We start from the raw sequence: 16,990 nt of genomic DNA, 5'->3' as shown, positions 1-16,990 counted from the left end.
AAGCATTTTATAGATGATATATCCTCCCTTTTGTCAGTGAAAGAGTGTTGGATGGCTTTACATTTTTCTTTTGCTCCCTGTATCATCTCTGCTTCCTCTGAGTTCCTTTCTTTCCCTTTTGTTTGCTTGATTTATTCTCTTTTATATTACAGACTTTCCTCAAATACCTGGATTTTTATTCACATTAAAGAGTAAGGTACTAAAATCCTGACTGGCAGCTGTGTGAAGGGTGTGGACAGTGCAAGGACCTGACTTCTTCCTTTGGGGACCGATACCAGTGTCAGTGTCCACGTGTCCTTCCCTTTGGACTACTCCATTTCCCCATCTTCGGAATCCTCCCATCTTCGGCTGAGGGAGGATGAGCCAGTCGGTCCGGGTGTCCACATCCAGCAGGGAAGGGGCCATACAGTCTCTGGGTGGCTCTCCCCTCCGAAGACCTAGAATACCAGTGTCTCCTGTCTGCTGAATCAGCCCCTAAAATCGTAAAATCCTATCACTTTAACCATTTTAAAACAGACCATTTGTTCAGTCTTTTCACATTGCTGCTGCTAGCGTGTAGTTCTTCGGGGTCTATTCCTTCTGTTTGTTGTTTGTGTTCTTACTCACTGCAGATGATTTCTTGTGTTATGTAAGTTTATAGCACACAATCTCCCTCAGGAGCACTTTTTCCTCTGGGAATCTGATCGGGTGCAGTATGGTGATGTTCCTTCAAAGCGTTTGCCTTTGTTTCTGGTAAGCAACCCAGGGGTTGTATGGTGTGGAGTCCCCAGTAAATACAAATAGTATAAACATGAGCCATAAAAATAAATCAGGGTTTTCTCAGAGCTTCCCTGGTGGCTCAGACAGTAAAGAGTCTGCCTGCAGTGTGGGAGACCTGGGGTCGATCCCTGGGTTGGGAAGATCCCCTGGAGAAGGAAATGGCAACACACTTCAGTATTCTTGCCTGGAAAATCCCAGGACAGAGGAGCCTGGCAGGCGAGTGACTTCACTTCACTTCTTCACTTTCTCAGAGAAGGCTGCTCCCCCCAACCACAGCCAAGGTAGAGATAAGCTTAAATTCAGGTGGAGGGACTCTCCTACCTCTGAGCTGCTGTCTTTCAACGCTACGCAGAGCCTTGGGTCCGACACCACAATGTGTATCTCCTGACTTAATTCCATATGATTGCTACTGTTGAGTCACTAAGTTTTATCTGACTCTTCTGGGTTTCAAAAGTTTCAAGGTAACCAGTTCTCAAGATAACAAGCCACTTTGTGGTAAAAGAAGGGTTTCAGATTCACATTCTAAAATAAATAACATCTACCCAAAACTGCTTCTTTAATAAAATTACAAAATTAATTCCATTTCTTAATAATAAAAAGTAAAATCACATATTATAAATGTCTTAATAACAAAGAACACAGCCAGAGGGTTTTTCTGTTTATTTTCCTACCTTGTTCCATTCTCTTCATTAGTTGTATCTGATCGACTGTCTTCTTCAATATCTTGCATTTGTCTGGTTTTACACTTAAGCTGTCAATGTCACTGATGTTGGCAGACAATAACTCAGCTAGCTCTTCCAAATATTTATTTTCTTGCTCCCTGCGCCTCTTTTCAGTGCTGTTACACAGAGAAAATCCAGTTACTGTACATTTCTACCACCATATTTCCTTCTCTGATCAAGTATTTGATATTTACATATTTACAGCGATTCCTATTTTCATCTAGAATGTAAAGCCAGATTTAGAAAAAAATCTAAATTTGTATCTGAAAAACATACTACAAAATACCAAAGAGCAGAAAACAATTCTGGCTAAAATACATAAAGAGAATGACTGCTATCACACATGTATTCCTCAATGATATATATACAATGAATCTTTCAAATAACCAGTAAATACTAGATAGTAAAAGAACCAGACAGTACATATACTAGTTACATTTGAAATTATTAGGCATTCTAAATAATAATTCCCTAAAAATAGAAAATCTGAATTTTCAAATAAGTTTGTTGTAAATTAAGCAGGCTGACTACTCAGATTTCAAAGAAATTATAATTGGAAATCTGATAAAATCTTGATTCCTATAATAATCAGACCATTACTTGATCCCTATCAAAAGGGAAAAAAAAAATGCTTCCAAAAAGTAAAATAAAAAGAATAGTAAATTATTAATTAGAGACAGAGGTACAAAGAACAATGTCTCTCATATACTGCTTTGTCGTAAAGAAATAGAAAAAAAAAATCCGCTTATAAGCTCTCATTATATAGTAAACAAAATCAAACTCAATTTATCTTAAAGGAAAATAATAAGAATAAAGGATAACAGTGCAAACAACTAGCATTTTACATTCACTCAAATGTAGTAAGTGAATATTGTTCATTTTTGTTTACCCCTTGTTTATTTAACCAAGTCATCAGGCACTTAATTTTATTAACACATACAAAGACAATACAGCATTACTTTCAGTGAATTTTTCTATTATCAAACTAATATAGAAAGAAAATTTGCTCACAAGTAGCTTTCAGTTTTATAAGCATCAATCAAAATCATTTGATTCCATATAAAAATGGTATTAAAAAAAGAGGTTAAAGAGGGAAAAACCAGTTGCTAAACAATTCTTAACTGGCAACAATTAAACTATCACTTACTTTTCATAATTTAAAAAACCTATAAAAGCAATAGCATTTACATAACAGCATGGTTAAATTGAAAAGAACCAAGTTAACAAAGGTCAAATGTATTTATCTACATAAGACAAAACAGTACAAAATGGCACACATCCCAAAATAAAGCCAAATTTTAAAACTATAACAATCACACATTCTATCCTTAAATTTTAAATCTTTCATTAAGGAATTAATCCTATTTTACTCAGTAAGACTTTATCTTACAATGTTCCCAGGCAAGAATGTACAGTGAGATATTCTGACAAATTTCACAACAAGATATTGAAAATGAGGCATGAATAAAATGAATAACATAACACACACACACACACATATTTGATTTTACCTTAGAGAAACTAATTGACACTAGGTTTACTTAGGAGACTCAGTCTAAAGTATGACTTGCTTAAACCTCTTGGTCTAAATACCAACTGGAATAAATTGGATTCATTTCGTGGAACTCCCAAATCTGTTTTTAACATTAAGTTTTATGTAAAACTGAAGTTCTGGAAACCATTGTTGAGTAAAGGAAAAATAAAAGTAATAGAATTGGGGAAGCTCAGACAGAGAGGTGATAAAGGAAGCAAGAAGCTAAAAGTAATGAAATGGTAAGGTGTCTATAAAATGACCTAAGAAAGAGACTAGGAGAATCACCATGAAATGAAATAACTAATAAGCAAGAAGAGAAAATGAGAACAGATTTTTTTCAAATACAGTTAAAAACTGAAGGAATGGTGGAGATGAGAAAAAGAAATTCTACCTTAACAGAAAAGACATCTTCATTGCTTTGGGCCACCTACATTTCTCCTCTCACTAACCCACTTTACTTCCACTGATACTATGTACATGCTAGTTAGTGCAAGTTAACTTCTCAAGTATTGTATCTTTTTTTTTTAACCTCATTGCGATGGCACCCCACTCCAGTACTCTTGCCTGGAAAATCCCATGGACGGAGGAGCCTGGTAGGCTGCAGTCCGTGGAGTCGCTGAGAGTCGGACACAACTGAGCGACTTCACTTTCACTTTTCACTTTCATGCATTGGAGAAGGAAATGGCAACCCACTCCAGTGTTCTTGCCTGGAGAATCCCAGGGACGGGGGAGCCTGGTGGGCTGCCGTCTATGGGGTCGCACAGAGTCGGACACGACTGAAGCGACTTAGCAGCAGTAGCAGCTTTTTCAACAAATGCTCCCATACTTATATTATGTGCCAGATAACCAGGTACTGTGTCCTGACAACCCAGGAGTAAAGTAGATGTAGCCTCCAATAAGTGGGAGAACAAAGAAGCTACTATGTGACAAATTTACAATACTACAGAAGCACACAGAGATGGCACCTAGATTGAGAGAATGAGATGTCTAAACCTAATGTAGGGAGAGACTAGTTTCCTAAAAGGAAAAAACAGCTTTTTCAAAGGTAAAAGTAAGAGCAAAAATAAGTAGCTCAAGATAGTTGAATTATAGATGATTAGAAACAGAAGGGCAGGAGATGAGGGTCCAGTCAGTTCACCAGGGCTCTTGTATACACCATAATAAAGAGCACAGGAGATTGCTTACAAACACAAGTTCAAACTTCCTCTATCATTTACTAGCTAAGTAACCCTGGACAAGTTACTTAACAGCAATTTAACTTCTCTAAGCTTCCATTTCTTTATCTGTAAAATAGGGATAATGACATTAATTACCTCCTAGGGATTTGTGAGGATTAAAAAAGATGATATTATACATAGAAATGTTTTGCAGAGTTCCTGCCACATACCATTAGCTCAACAAATATTATCTATTATCATCACTTTGATTATGATTATTTATTTTCAGGGCAAAGGAGAGCCCAGAAGGGTTTAAGAAAGAGAATGAGTGGCATGACTAGATTTGTAAGCTCCTTGAAGACAGGAAACATATTTCATATTTACATCCTTCAAACATCAAGCACATGGTGCTGGCTGAATAGTAGGTATTTAATAAAGCACTTGTTGAATTGTTAATGTTAAATAAGCACTGCCCACAGCTACCCACCATTTAAAAGCTGGCATTTTAATTCTCATTTCTCCCAGAAGAGTTAAGAAATGGAGAGGTAACAGGAAGGATATTTGAGACGTCTCACCCCACCAAACAATTACTGAGAAGCTGCCCTAGCTAGAACTTCTGTACACAGGGCTGGCAATACCCTGAGGTCTAACATATGCTCTTTATAATTAATTAGTTCGCAATCTGTTTGGAGTGATAGTGTACAATAACAAAATCAAAAGAAACATTCTAAGGTGGTAATCATGTACAAATTCATCAATTTCAAAATCACAAAATTTCAGTTAACTAAATTAAAAAAAAATCACTTAATTAAAATTGAAGCCCATACTTATAAACCTGACAAAGACTATGTTTTCAAATATTTTTAAAGCAAATGTGCAAGGATAATAATTTTTAAGACAATTAAGAAGAGAAATATATGCATATATATAAATAAAAATTTTTATATTCATCATGATGTGATTATAGACACACACACACACACACACACACACACATCAAAGACGACTTGCAGATAAAAGCCATTAAAACAAATAAGAAAGCTTAGAACAATGGATGGATATGAGATCAAAATCCCCAAATCATTAGCATTCCTATACACGAATAACTGCCAATTAGAAAATGCAATAGACAAAATGATATTCCTAAAAGCAATAAAAATCCTATGGTACCCTGGAATATATCTAACTAAAGATGGGCTAGACATTCAAAGGGGAAAATTATACACTATTATTTAAGAACAATGAAGAACTGAATAAAGGAGAAGCCTTTATATTCATGAATAACAACACTCTAGAATTTACAAAATAAAGCTGTCAGTTCTCTCCAATTTAATTTATAAAAGCAAACGGAATTCTAATTCAAATCCCAGCAAGGAAAAAAAATCAAGGGAAACAAAAAACTGTCTCTAAAATCTGTACGGGAGAGTAAAGAACCAAGAACAGGAACAACAATTTTGAAAAATAACAAGGAAGAGTGACTTGCCCCATCAGAGAGCATGGCAACTATCATACGAAGGCTCAGATCAGATCCCTATCTATGCAGGAACTTGGTTTCTGATGAAGGTAAAGAGCACAAAAGCAGGGAATGGATATGTTACAGCCACTGACATTCCATATAGGAAAAGAAATTTAGGTTGTTACATTTTTATCCCACAAATGTAAATGCTTATTTAAAATTCTAAATGCATATTAGAAGAAAATGTATAAAAATACATTTAAGGCCTTGAAATAGTGGGGAAAATTCTTGACAAGACCCTAAAAAGCTTGACATGAATATCCTAGGTTCTAAGGGATATCAACAGGTTGGGAGAAGATATTTGCATCAAATGTAAGCGATAAAGAGTAAAAATTTAACTAGAAAATTAAAAATAACTCTTACAAATAAAAAAAGGAAAGCACAAACTACCAAGAAGAAATATGGGCAAGAGATACAACCAGGTAATTCACAGAGGGGAAAATATAAAGAGCAATAAAAACAAAGATCATAATCAACTTATCTACTTATCAGGGAAATGTACTTAAAATTATAACCCCACACCCATCAGGATGGCAAAAACTTAAAGTGAGGAAAAAATAGTGAGATAAAGATGCAAGAAAAAAGGCAACTCTCAACGACTGTCATTTGAAGAATAATCTGGTAAGTAAACAGTTAACATAAAAATGTACACAGATTCTAACAAAAGTTTTATGTATAAAATAGTAGGTATGTACAAGGATGTTCATGTTTACTGTAGTGCTGGCTGTAAGAATGAAAATTTGTAACAAAAAGGCTATTTACCCATAGGGAATGTCTAGCTGTTGGGAAACAGATTCTTCAAATATGGTATTTCGGGTAATACAATATTTATCAAAAGTTAACAGAAATGAATAAATCTATGTATCTTTATGTCTAAAGAAAAATATATACAGTATTATATAATATATAAATTTAACAAATATTCTATATTGTTCATGGATACTTACACATAATCATTAAAAACAGACTGAAAGAATTAGAGATAAATCAGTTTAATCATTAACCATTTTACTACTTTTACTTAAAACTGCAAATACAATAATATATTAACAAAATACTAAGAATATGACAAAATATTACCAATTACATGTGGTGGGTAGTTTCCTAGTCTCTAATTTTTTTATAGATTAAAAATTTCCCCCCAAATAAAAATTTCAAGTAAAACACAATAGTGGATGTCGCTCAGTCATGTCTGAGTCTTTGCAACCCCATGGACTATACAGTCCATAGAATTCTCCAGGCTGGAATACTGGAGTGGTAGCTGTTCCCTTCTCCAGGGGAATCTTCCCAACTCAGGGATTGAACCTAGGTCTCCTGCATTGCAGGCAGATTCTGTACCATCTAAGCCACCAGGGAAGCCCCAAAATACTGGAGTGGGTAGCATATCCCTTCTCCAGGGGATGTTCCCCACCCAGGAATCAAACCGGGATCTCCTCCATTGCAGGCTGATTCTTTACCAGCTGAGCTACTAGGGAAGTCCTAAAACACAATATTTTTATTTATTTATTCTTAAATTAAGAAGGACTGACATATAAGAAATAAACAACAACATTAACTCTGACAACACAGGCTTGATTATGAGTACTTAGATTACCATCGCTCTGTAACAGTTCTCTGAATTCATTAACAGAAGTAGTCACTTTTCTTTCCCCAGCCTGAAACCCTGGCAATCTCCCGTAAAAATTCTTTCTTGGTTGCCCCATGAGAAAAACGCATGTAATCCAATGAAAGAAGAGTCTTCTGCTGTTTTATACTCTGATCAATGATTATCAACTGGGGGCCATATTGGTTTCTCTGTCCCCAGGGGTATTTGAAAATGTTTGGATTATCATTTTTGATTATCGTAACTGGAAGGACATTTTGGTATCATAACTGATATAAAAATTCTATTGGTGTCTAATTGTGTAGAAGCCAGGGATACTGTTAAACATCCTACAACATACAGGATAGCTTCCCACAACAAAGAATTATCTTGTCCACAATGTCAATAGTTTGGAGGTTGAGAGACTTTGTTCCAGATCCTCAGAGGTGAGTGGAATAAAACCCCCACTCTTCTCTCGGGTAGGAAGCTGCTGTTTTGATCTGACTGAAGTTCTATCTTTATCTGGCATTTATTAGAGCCTCCTTAGCAATAACTCTCTTTTGCCTATTTCAGATGACCAGGTTCTGTTAAAACAGAGATATTTAATTCCAAAAAAACTCATTCTTTAAAATCCTGATATTAACAATTTATTTCTTTGTTCCACTAATACCATAATGTATGGAGATGGCAGTTTAAAAATGTACAGTGGATTTATTTATTCCTTTGCCAAATACTTTCTGTGGCCTTACTATATATAAGCTACACATTGTGCTGGGAACTAGGGATAAAATGGTGAGCAAGGACAAAGTTCTTACAGCAGTACAGCATGCAGCAGAGAAGCCATGGAACTCATTAAATAAGTACACAAGCTAGTAAAACCCTGAAATTATGGATCATAGCTCTAAAAATACATGTGAAATACATATACGAATAGGGGAGGTTTGACCTAGTAGTTATGGAAGGAAGAGAAGGCTCCCTTTTAAAAAATAATGACTAAACTGATACTTGGAGAATGCACAGGTGTTGAATATAGTAAATCTAGAGGGAGCAAACCAGCCCTGGGGAAGGAAGAGAACATGGTGAGTATGAGGGACTCAGGGAAGGCTGGTAAACTTACAGATGAAGCAAGCTCAAAAGTGACAGTGAAAATGGTAAAGCAGCTCTGCCAGAAATAAGAAAAAGAGTGTTCCTACCTTGATGCCAGTGTGTCACATGGTGACCCTTTTCTCTTATGTGAGTCTGGGTTAGCAGGGTCAGATGAACTGTCCCCAAGGCCACTCATGTTGAAAAACTTCACACCTAAAAAGGAAGGAAAATGATAAGAAATCTTTCCTAATGAACTTTCCAACCGTAAGGAGACAGAAAGCTCCCTTTATGTTAGAATATATCTAAACACTGCATTTTCTCAGTGGATAATTACAGCCATCATAAAAGCATCCACATTTATATAAAAGCACAAGAGCCATCAGTTATTAGTGTTTCTACACTTTCTTCTCCATACCTGTAAAATAAAACTAGTCACCCTTTATAAGACCATAGAGATCAATTAGGATAAAAATATTGCTAGAATAATTAAATACCCAATGAGATGTTTTTAAGAGAAAAATCACTTCATATGTAAATGCAAAAAAAAATGACTCTATAAGAATCAGAAATTACCTATTTATTTATTTATTTTAGACTACTTTGAAAAGGACTTAAAGCAACTTTTTACTCCTAAGGTTTGAGGTTTTATATTGAGAGAAAAAGACATAATACATATATAATTAAAAGTTAAAGCGATGAACTAGATTTGGATTTTGAACTGTACTTACCAACTTTGAATTCTATACTTCTAACCTTGTGTTTATGCAGTCAGGCAACAAAGATCAAGTGTTTAGTCTATGTTAGGATCTTGGTATAGATGCCAGAGAACACAGTCATTTCCCCTAGCATGCCAGCCAGGTCTCTCTTACATACTATGCCGGCTAGTGACTGCACTTAAAGATCCCTTCTGATCTGTCCCTATCAACACTATTCTGTATAGAATCTCTAAGAAAACTCGGGTTCCTGTCTCTGGCCTTATGTTCATCACTGCCCTTAGACTTTATTAGTGCCAAACTATACACTGCTCATTCTCTTCCACTCCATCTACCCATGAGAAAGGAGAGGAAACTCTTGTTAAATGGGAAAAATCTTTAACTTTTCCTTAAATTTTCTAAAATTATTAAATAGCTACAGTGCTGCATGTTAGTAGTCATGCTTGTAAAGTTGAGATCCTTAAGAATTTCTCACATGGCTTTAATTCATGTCTGAGTAAATCCTTTTTCTCTAGTCCTAAAACTTACTTTGTCTCTAGCTCTTTCTCAACACCAAACATTTTCATATCCCCTTTTCAGTATAAAAATACCTAGAATTCTAATCATGAATTTATTATTCCATGTAGCCAAAGAGGCACATTTTTAATTTCTCCATATTAGATGTAAAGGTCATGAAAATCTCCAGCTTCTAGGACTGCAATCTTGAAGTTATTCCTTACTTTTCTTTTTCACTCCTCATTTTGTATCAATGTCCTGTCAAGTCTTTATTAACAAAGATCCTATAACGTCCCCTCTTTCTTCATTCTCAAATACAGTTTTGATTCTTGCTTAGAAGCTAATACCTCATTCTAGATTCATGCAAGATCCTTCTATCTTATTTCTCAATTCCAGTCATTCTCACTTCTAGTGTGTCCTATGAACAGCAGCAAAACCATTCCTACTCAAATGGCACTTTCAAGGTATCACTTCGGTGATGAAGAATCAGCCTGATTCTCCTACTGGAGCATGGTAAAAGCATGGGCATTAGGATCAGAAAGGCCCTGTTTAATCACTTCCTGCCTTTTCTTGGGCAAAACGCTTTATCTCCTTAAACCTATTTCCTCATCGGTAACTTACAAATAATAAGTATACTTTGTTAAGCTGTTATTCAGTCGCTCAGTCATGTTGATTCTTTGAGACCCCATGGACTGCAGCATGCCAGTCATTGCTCAAGCTCATGTCCATTGAGTCAGTGATGCCATCCAACCATCCTGTCCTCTGTCATCCCCTTCTCCTCCTGCCTTCAATCTTTCCCAGCATCAGGGTCTTTTCTAAAGACTTGGCTTTTCGTATCAACTGGCCAAAGTACTGAAGCTTCAGCATCAGACCTTCTAATGAATATTCACAGTTGATTTACTTTAGGACTGACTCGTCTGATTTCCTTGCAGTCCAAGGGACTCTCAAGAGTGTTCTCCAACACCACAGCTCAAAAGCATCAGCATTCAGCCTTCTTATGGTCCAACTCTACATCCATACATGACTACGGGAAAAACCATAGCTTGGGCTATACGGACTTTTGTCAGCAAAGTAACGTCTCTGCTTTTTAATAGGCTGTCGAGATTTCTCCTAGCTTTTCTTCCAAGGAACAAGTGTCTTTAGATCTGTAGTGAGGACTGAATGAAAAGTGCATGGAAAGGGTGCACTAAGTAACTGTTGGTTATTGTAATTATCTCCCCTTTAGACCAAGAGCTCCATGAGGGGTAGTGTTCATTAGTGGATAACTCATCCCATACTTTCTCATTGAAAAATACAATGGACATTTTTCATTTCTTCATTTACTGACACTAACTATTATCATTATTACTTTACTGGGCTGCTCAGAGCAGCATCTGAAACTGCTTCCTTCTGGAAATATTGTCTGTCACCCATTGATTTCTGTGATCCACACTTTCATCACTTACTTAATAAATAAATCAAGCATCTATCATATCTCAGGCACTGTGCTAGGAGTTGAGTAAACTGTAGATAGGAAAATAAAGGTTTCTGCCCTCATGAAGTGGGAAACACAAACAAGGAAAACACAAAATAATATGTAATTTTCTACAATGATAAAAGTCATAAAGAAAAAGAATAGGATTCATAGAGAAAAACAATAGAGGAGACCTATTTTTAACTGGGTAATCAACTGAGGCTTCTCTGACAAACTTATGTTTAAGCCATGACCTGAGAGATCAGCAGAAGTAGTGCAGTTTTCTACTTACCTTATCCTCAGTGCTTTTTGCCCAATTGGATTGGATTGTGCTAGATTTCTTCGAGGCTCTAATGTCCTAGTCCTCTTTTCCCCTCATATTATACATTATTTTGGGGGGATATCATTCACTGAATAATGGTTTCAAAAAACATTTCTAAACCAATTACTCCCAAATCTCTATCTACCGAGCAGATCTCCTGGGTCTCAGACTCACAATCTACTCGTTGCTGGATAACTCTATTCAGATGTCACACAGACACTTCAAGTTCAACTTTCCAAAATGAACTTAACATCTCCTCCTCATGTATTTCTTTTTCTCATAGTTGGTACACTGGAGTCATTCCAGCCTCTTCTCTCACACCCGACATGCAATCAAACATTAAGATGTGTCAATTTTTATTTCCATCCTATACTTACAGTCTCCTCTCACCTCTTGTGGAGCTATCAAAATAGCTTCCCAGGTGGTCTTCCTGAGCCACCAAAGTAGGCTATCAAAAACATAAGTCAGGTCAATCTCTTGCTTAAAACTCTTCCCTTAATCTTCACTGTCCACAGGATAACTGTAAAGCCCCCAACATAATACACAAAGATTGCACCAGTTCCCATCTATTTTGTGTCCATTATAGAATTTGGTGAATGAGTGATTAAATGTTTGCCCAATCAACATTAGCCCAACCAATATAACCTATGTATAAACAGATTATACATATATATAAAATATACTACATAGAGTCCATATAGACACATATAGATTATATATGCTAATTTTAGTTTCAATACTAAGGACAGACTTTAAAAACCTTGGTAATATCCTATCCTCCCTGCAAAGGTAAACATTAGTCAGAAACTCTACACTGACGTCAGTGTGGAGAGCCTAACTTAACCCAGCAACAAGTATTTATTGAACTCCTATGCTGTGTAGTAAGTCGTTTCAGTCATGTTTAACTCTTTGCAACCCTATGGACTATAGCCTGCCAGGCTCCTCTGTCCATGGGATTCTCCAGGCAAGAATACTGTAGTGGGTTGCCATGCCCTCCTTCAGGGAATCTTCCTGACCCAGGGATTGAACCTGAGTCTCCTGCATTGACAGGAGGGTTCTTTAACATTAGCGCGACCTGGGAAGACCCACTGAACTCCTACTATTTGCCAGCTTCTGTTCTAGGTGGTAGGAATACAATTGTGCATGAAACCTATAAAAATTCACTGTCTTCATAAAGTTTCATTCTATTGTGAAGGAGAGAGAGAAAGTAAAAAAGTTAATTACAGAGTATATGAAAAGGTGGTAAAATGGAGGAAAATAAGGTAAAAATAGAGGCTTAGGTTTATGGAAGGAGAAGGGCAGCAATTTAAAGTATAGTAGTTAGGAAGCGCCTTACTGAGAAACTATTGAAGTGTGTGTGCTCAGTTGTGTACAACTCTGCAACCCCATGGACTGCAGTCCACCAGGCTCCTTTGTCCCTGGAATTCTCCAGGCAAGAATACTGGAGTTAAGTTTCAATTTTCTTCTCCAGAGGATCTTCCCAAACCAGGGATGAAACCTGGGTCTCCTGCACTGCAGATTTTTTACTGTCTGAGCCACCAGAGAAGCCCTAAGAAGGTGAGATGTGAGCAAAGACTTCAAGGAGGTGAGGAAGAGAGAATGACATCTGGAGGAAGAGTGCTCCGGGCAGGGGAAGGGCTGTACAGCCTGACGGATGGAATGTAACTACACTTTTTGAAAAATATGAAAGAGATGGGTATGGGTAAAACTGGGAAGTGAGAAGCAGGAGACAAGGCTGCATCATGTAAAGTCTTGGCTGAAACCATTTTAAAGACTTTAGCTTTACTCTGAGTGAATTAGCCAATCACTGGAGGGTTAAGAACAGAGGAGTAACAAGGTCTGATTTTCATTCTAAGACTTCCTGCACAAAGGGCAAGCATAATCTTCCTGATCTCAGGGATTTGCTATCTAAATAAGTTTCTAGCTGCTAAATGGACATTTCCATTTGGATATTCCACTGTCACCTCAAATTCAACATGTATAAACATAATGGACTTTTAAGTTCCGGGTTTCTATTAACGTTAAATAAATGAGATAAGCTGCATTATGGATTAATGTCATCAGAGGAAAACATTTATTAAACCTCCCGTGGTGGGGGAGAGGAAGGATCTATAGGACAAGGAAAATAATTACAATTGAAGATAGACAACCTCAATGCAAAGATAAATATACCAGACTTGAAACCACAACCACAACAAAAAAAGATGTTGAAAGACCATTCTCAAACACAAAACAAGAATAATCAGTTATGTGACATATTATTTTAATGAATAAGATGGCTAACATCTTTTCCTGTGAAAAGTCACAGAAACATAAATGAGGTTAACCAGATATCACAGAAGTAAAGAAGTCACTGAATCTTATTTTTACATAGAAATAAAGTATATTTCAAAATTAAAACAACAAAAAAAGAAATCGTGATAATTAATAATAATGAAGAATTATCAACTTAAACTTTTCAACAAAAGTAGAAATACAAGAGAGAAGACAATGATGAACAAGAAAGAAAAATGAAAGAATTTAGAGTCTGCTAAAATCCAAGAGTTTGCTAACTCTTACTTAAAGCTCAGTTTTACTTAGCTGCTCATCTTCTCTGTTACTTAATTAAGACATTAGGTTCTACCCTATCTAAGAATCAACCTATCTGAATTCTACAGGCTCTCAAAATACTCCTGGGCATGTATTTCTTACACTTATATGCTGTAAAATTATAATTCTCTTGCTTGTTACCTCTTCTAGACTGCGAACTCAAAAAAAAAATTACTAGATCTTTTTATTGTATATCTAATATGTAACATAATGTCTAAAAGTTACAGAAGCCAAAACAGGTGATAAATTAAAAGTGAGTTATTTTACTAATATGATATTTAAATTTTTTAAAGAATGTTTAAGATTTTTTTACAATTAATATTTTCTGAAATCTTTCCTAATGCTTTGGAATTCTTTTCTATAATTGAGAAATAGAGCTTTCTTGAAATCTTCTTTCCCCTGTTTTCAGTGGGGAAAAAAAAGAAACTGTCTTTTTGGTCTAGAAATTTGAGAACATCTTTTCTAATTCTGAAATGGTTAATAAGATCTATTTTGAAGAAACCTTCTACAATATTTCACAGTACAATAGAGACACAAAGACAGGTATTTACACAACTGTAAATATAAGCAATACAATCTCATAGTTTGGACAATTCTGAGCAACAAATAAATCTAGATTTAAAACAGATTCCCCATACCATGCTACTACTGGCTGCAGATTGACATCTGCTAAATTTATCTGAAATTCTGGGGCTGAGGAAACATCAGACAACAATTCAACAGCAATTCAATATCTGGCCTACCAAAATAAGAGCCAATAGTAAGAAGCTATGAGAAAGTCACCAACAATTTGCTGATGATATGATTCTGGTATTAACTACTTTCTATTTACAAAACACAATAAACAGATAGTGGAATGCAAAACCTCTGATGAGTGAAAACTTTTATAGCTGTTCTATTTGTGGAATGGCTTTATATCTGGCAAAAGGGAACTTAAACAAGGTTCATTAAGAAAAGAAATGCTGGTTTCAGGAAGCCAATTTACATATCACCTTTTAAAAAGAGGTATGGTTTCTAACTAAAAGTACCCTGTTGATTTAAAAAGAGTTGCTAAGTTATACACAATCTCAGGCACTCTCTAGAGAGTAGTTTTAGAAACCAGAAACCACATCTACCTCTGTTCAAACGGACCAGACTAAACCAAATAGGTGAGGCTGAAGAAATAGGTCAGTGCTTCATATTTCAGTTGAATTATAGATTTCTACATATGAAATTTGTCACTCATCTCCCAGATGAAGCTGAGGATTGCATAATCTGAAAAATAACAATTAATAAGCAACGCTAACAATGTACTTTAAAATGCTAGCAAGCAATTACCACAGAGCACAGACATGAAGGGACACGGAGTTAAACTTCTCCCAGATGGTAAAGAATCTGCCTGCAATGCAGGACACCTTCAATGCAGGGTTGGATTTTGGGGTTGGGAAGATCCCCTATGGAGAAAGGAATGGCTGCCCCCTCCAGTATTCTTGCCTGGAGAATTCCATGGACAGAGGAGTCTGGTGGGCTACAGTTCATGGGGTTGAAAAGTCAGACATGACTGAGCTACATGACTGAGCAACTAACGCTTTCACTTTCCTTCAGCTGATAATATCACACAGGAAAAATCATGATAAATAGAGAGTTCCTGCATTGGGTAACTGCCATAAAGAATGTTTCTCAAACTGGAGTCCTCAAATACCTAAGATTCTCTTTAAAAAAGTTTTCACTTTTGTCTTTTCATTTCAATAACAATTAAATTCTTTCTCATGTGATAAAAAACAGATGGGGATTTCAGGATTTCTATTGCCCTTTTAATAGCTGAGTAATTTCACATGTTTGGATATAGCACATTTTGTGTACCTACTCATCAAATGATGGCCTCTTAGGTTTTCCATTATTGGGGCTATTAAACAACAATGCTACTATGAACATTTATGTGCAAATTTTTGTGTGAACATGGTTTCAGTTCTCTCGGATATGAAACTACTAGGTCATATTTTATTGATAACTCTCTAACTTTTTGAGGAACTGTCAAACTGTCTTCCACAGTGGCTATACCACATGAAATTCTCGCCAGCAATGCCCACGTGTCCAATTTTTCCACATCCTCACCAAAAATTGTTATTTTCTGTTTATTTTAATTGTAGCCAACCTAGTGTGTGTGAAATGGTATTTCAATATAGTTTTGTTTTATATTTCCCTAATTACTAGTGGGGGCTTCCCTGGTGGCTAAGTGGCAAAGAAATCTACCTGCCAATTTAAGAGACATGGGTTTGATCTCTCGATCAGGAAGATCCCCTGGAGAAGGAAATAGCAACCCACTCCAATATTCTTGCCTGGAAAACTCCATTAATAGAGGAGCCTGGTGGGTTACAGTCCACGGGGTTAAAAAGAGTCAGACGTGACTTAGCAACCAAACAACAACTGTTAATGGCTAACCATCTTCTCATATGCTTACTGGCCATCTGCATATCTTTGAGGAAATTTTTATTCAAGTCCTTTGCCTATTTTTAAATTTGGTTGTGTTTTTTTAAAGTCATAAGAGTTCTTTATATTCATGTCTAGATCCTAATCTGATATATGATTTGCAAATATTTTCTTCCATTCCGTGAATTATCTTTTCACTTTCTTTATAGTAACTTTTTAAAAAATTAAATTTATTCTTAACTGAAGGATAACTGCTTTACAATATTGCATTGGTTTCTGCCAAACTATGGTTAACTTTCAATGACCTAAAGTTTTCAGTTTTGATGAAATCCGACTTATCTACTTTTACTTCTTTGTTTAATAAATACAATGTCTGGGCTTCCTTTACTAATGGCTATTTTTTCCTGTGTATGGGTCATACTTTTTTATTTCCTTGTATGTTTAGTTTTTTGTTAAAAAAAAAAAAAGATATTTTAAAGGTAATGACTGAACAGGGATGTCCTTAAACATCTGGAAACAAAAATTCTCTCTGAACCCACAAAGCAGGAACCAAAACTCAGATGGTGGTTATCCCTGGCCCAGAAAAGAGTCCTGGCTTCTTAAGCCTCTGCCATAAACAACGTGCCCATATCTTAATCTTTATGGCCAGGAAT

General features: G+C 36.0%; 1 protein-coding gene across 21 annotated transcripts in view; it reads right to left on the bottom strand.

The window, feature by feature from the left end:
* Positions 1 to 16,990, bottom strand: part of NCOA1 (nuclear receptor coactivator 1) — a 219,228-nt gene that overhangs the window by 87,858 nt on the left and 114,380 nt on the right. For all 21 annotated transcript variants that reach the window (XM_086325836.1, XM_086325842.1, XM_086325823.1 and 18 more), the window contains 2 exons: positions 8,464 to 8,569; positions 1,431 to 1,597 (listed from right to left, as the gene is read on the bottom strand). In XM_086325836.1, the coding sequence (XP_086181962.1) occupies positions 1,431 to 1,597; positions 8,464 to 8,552 (256 nt within the window). In that variant the 5' untranslated portion in view covers positions 8,553 to 8,569. The remainder of the gene's footprint in view (positions 1 to 1,430; positions 1,598 to 8,463; positions 8,570 to 16,990) is intronic.

Source organism: Bos grunniens, chromosome 11, assembly GCF_055505025.1.
Source record: "Bos grunniens cultivar Pamir isolate PY7600 chromosome 11, Bosgru_T2T1.0, whole genome shotgun sequence".
Taxonomy (NCBI): Eukaryota; Metazoa; Chordata; class Mammalia; order Artiodactyla; family Bovidae; genus Bos; species Bos grunniens.
The sequence above is the reverse complement of the archived record's forward strand: the minus strand, read 5'-3'. Positions and strand labels throughout refer to the sequence as shown.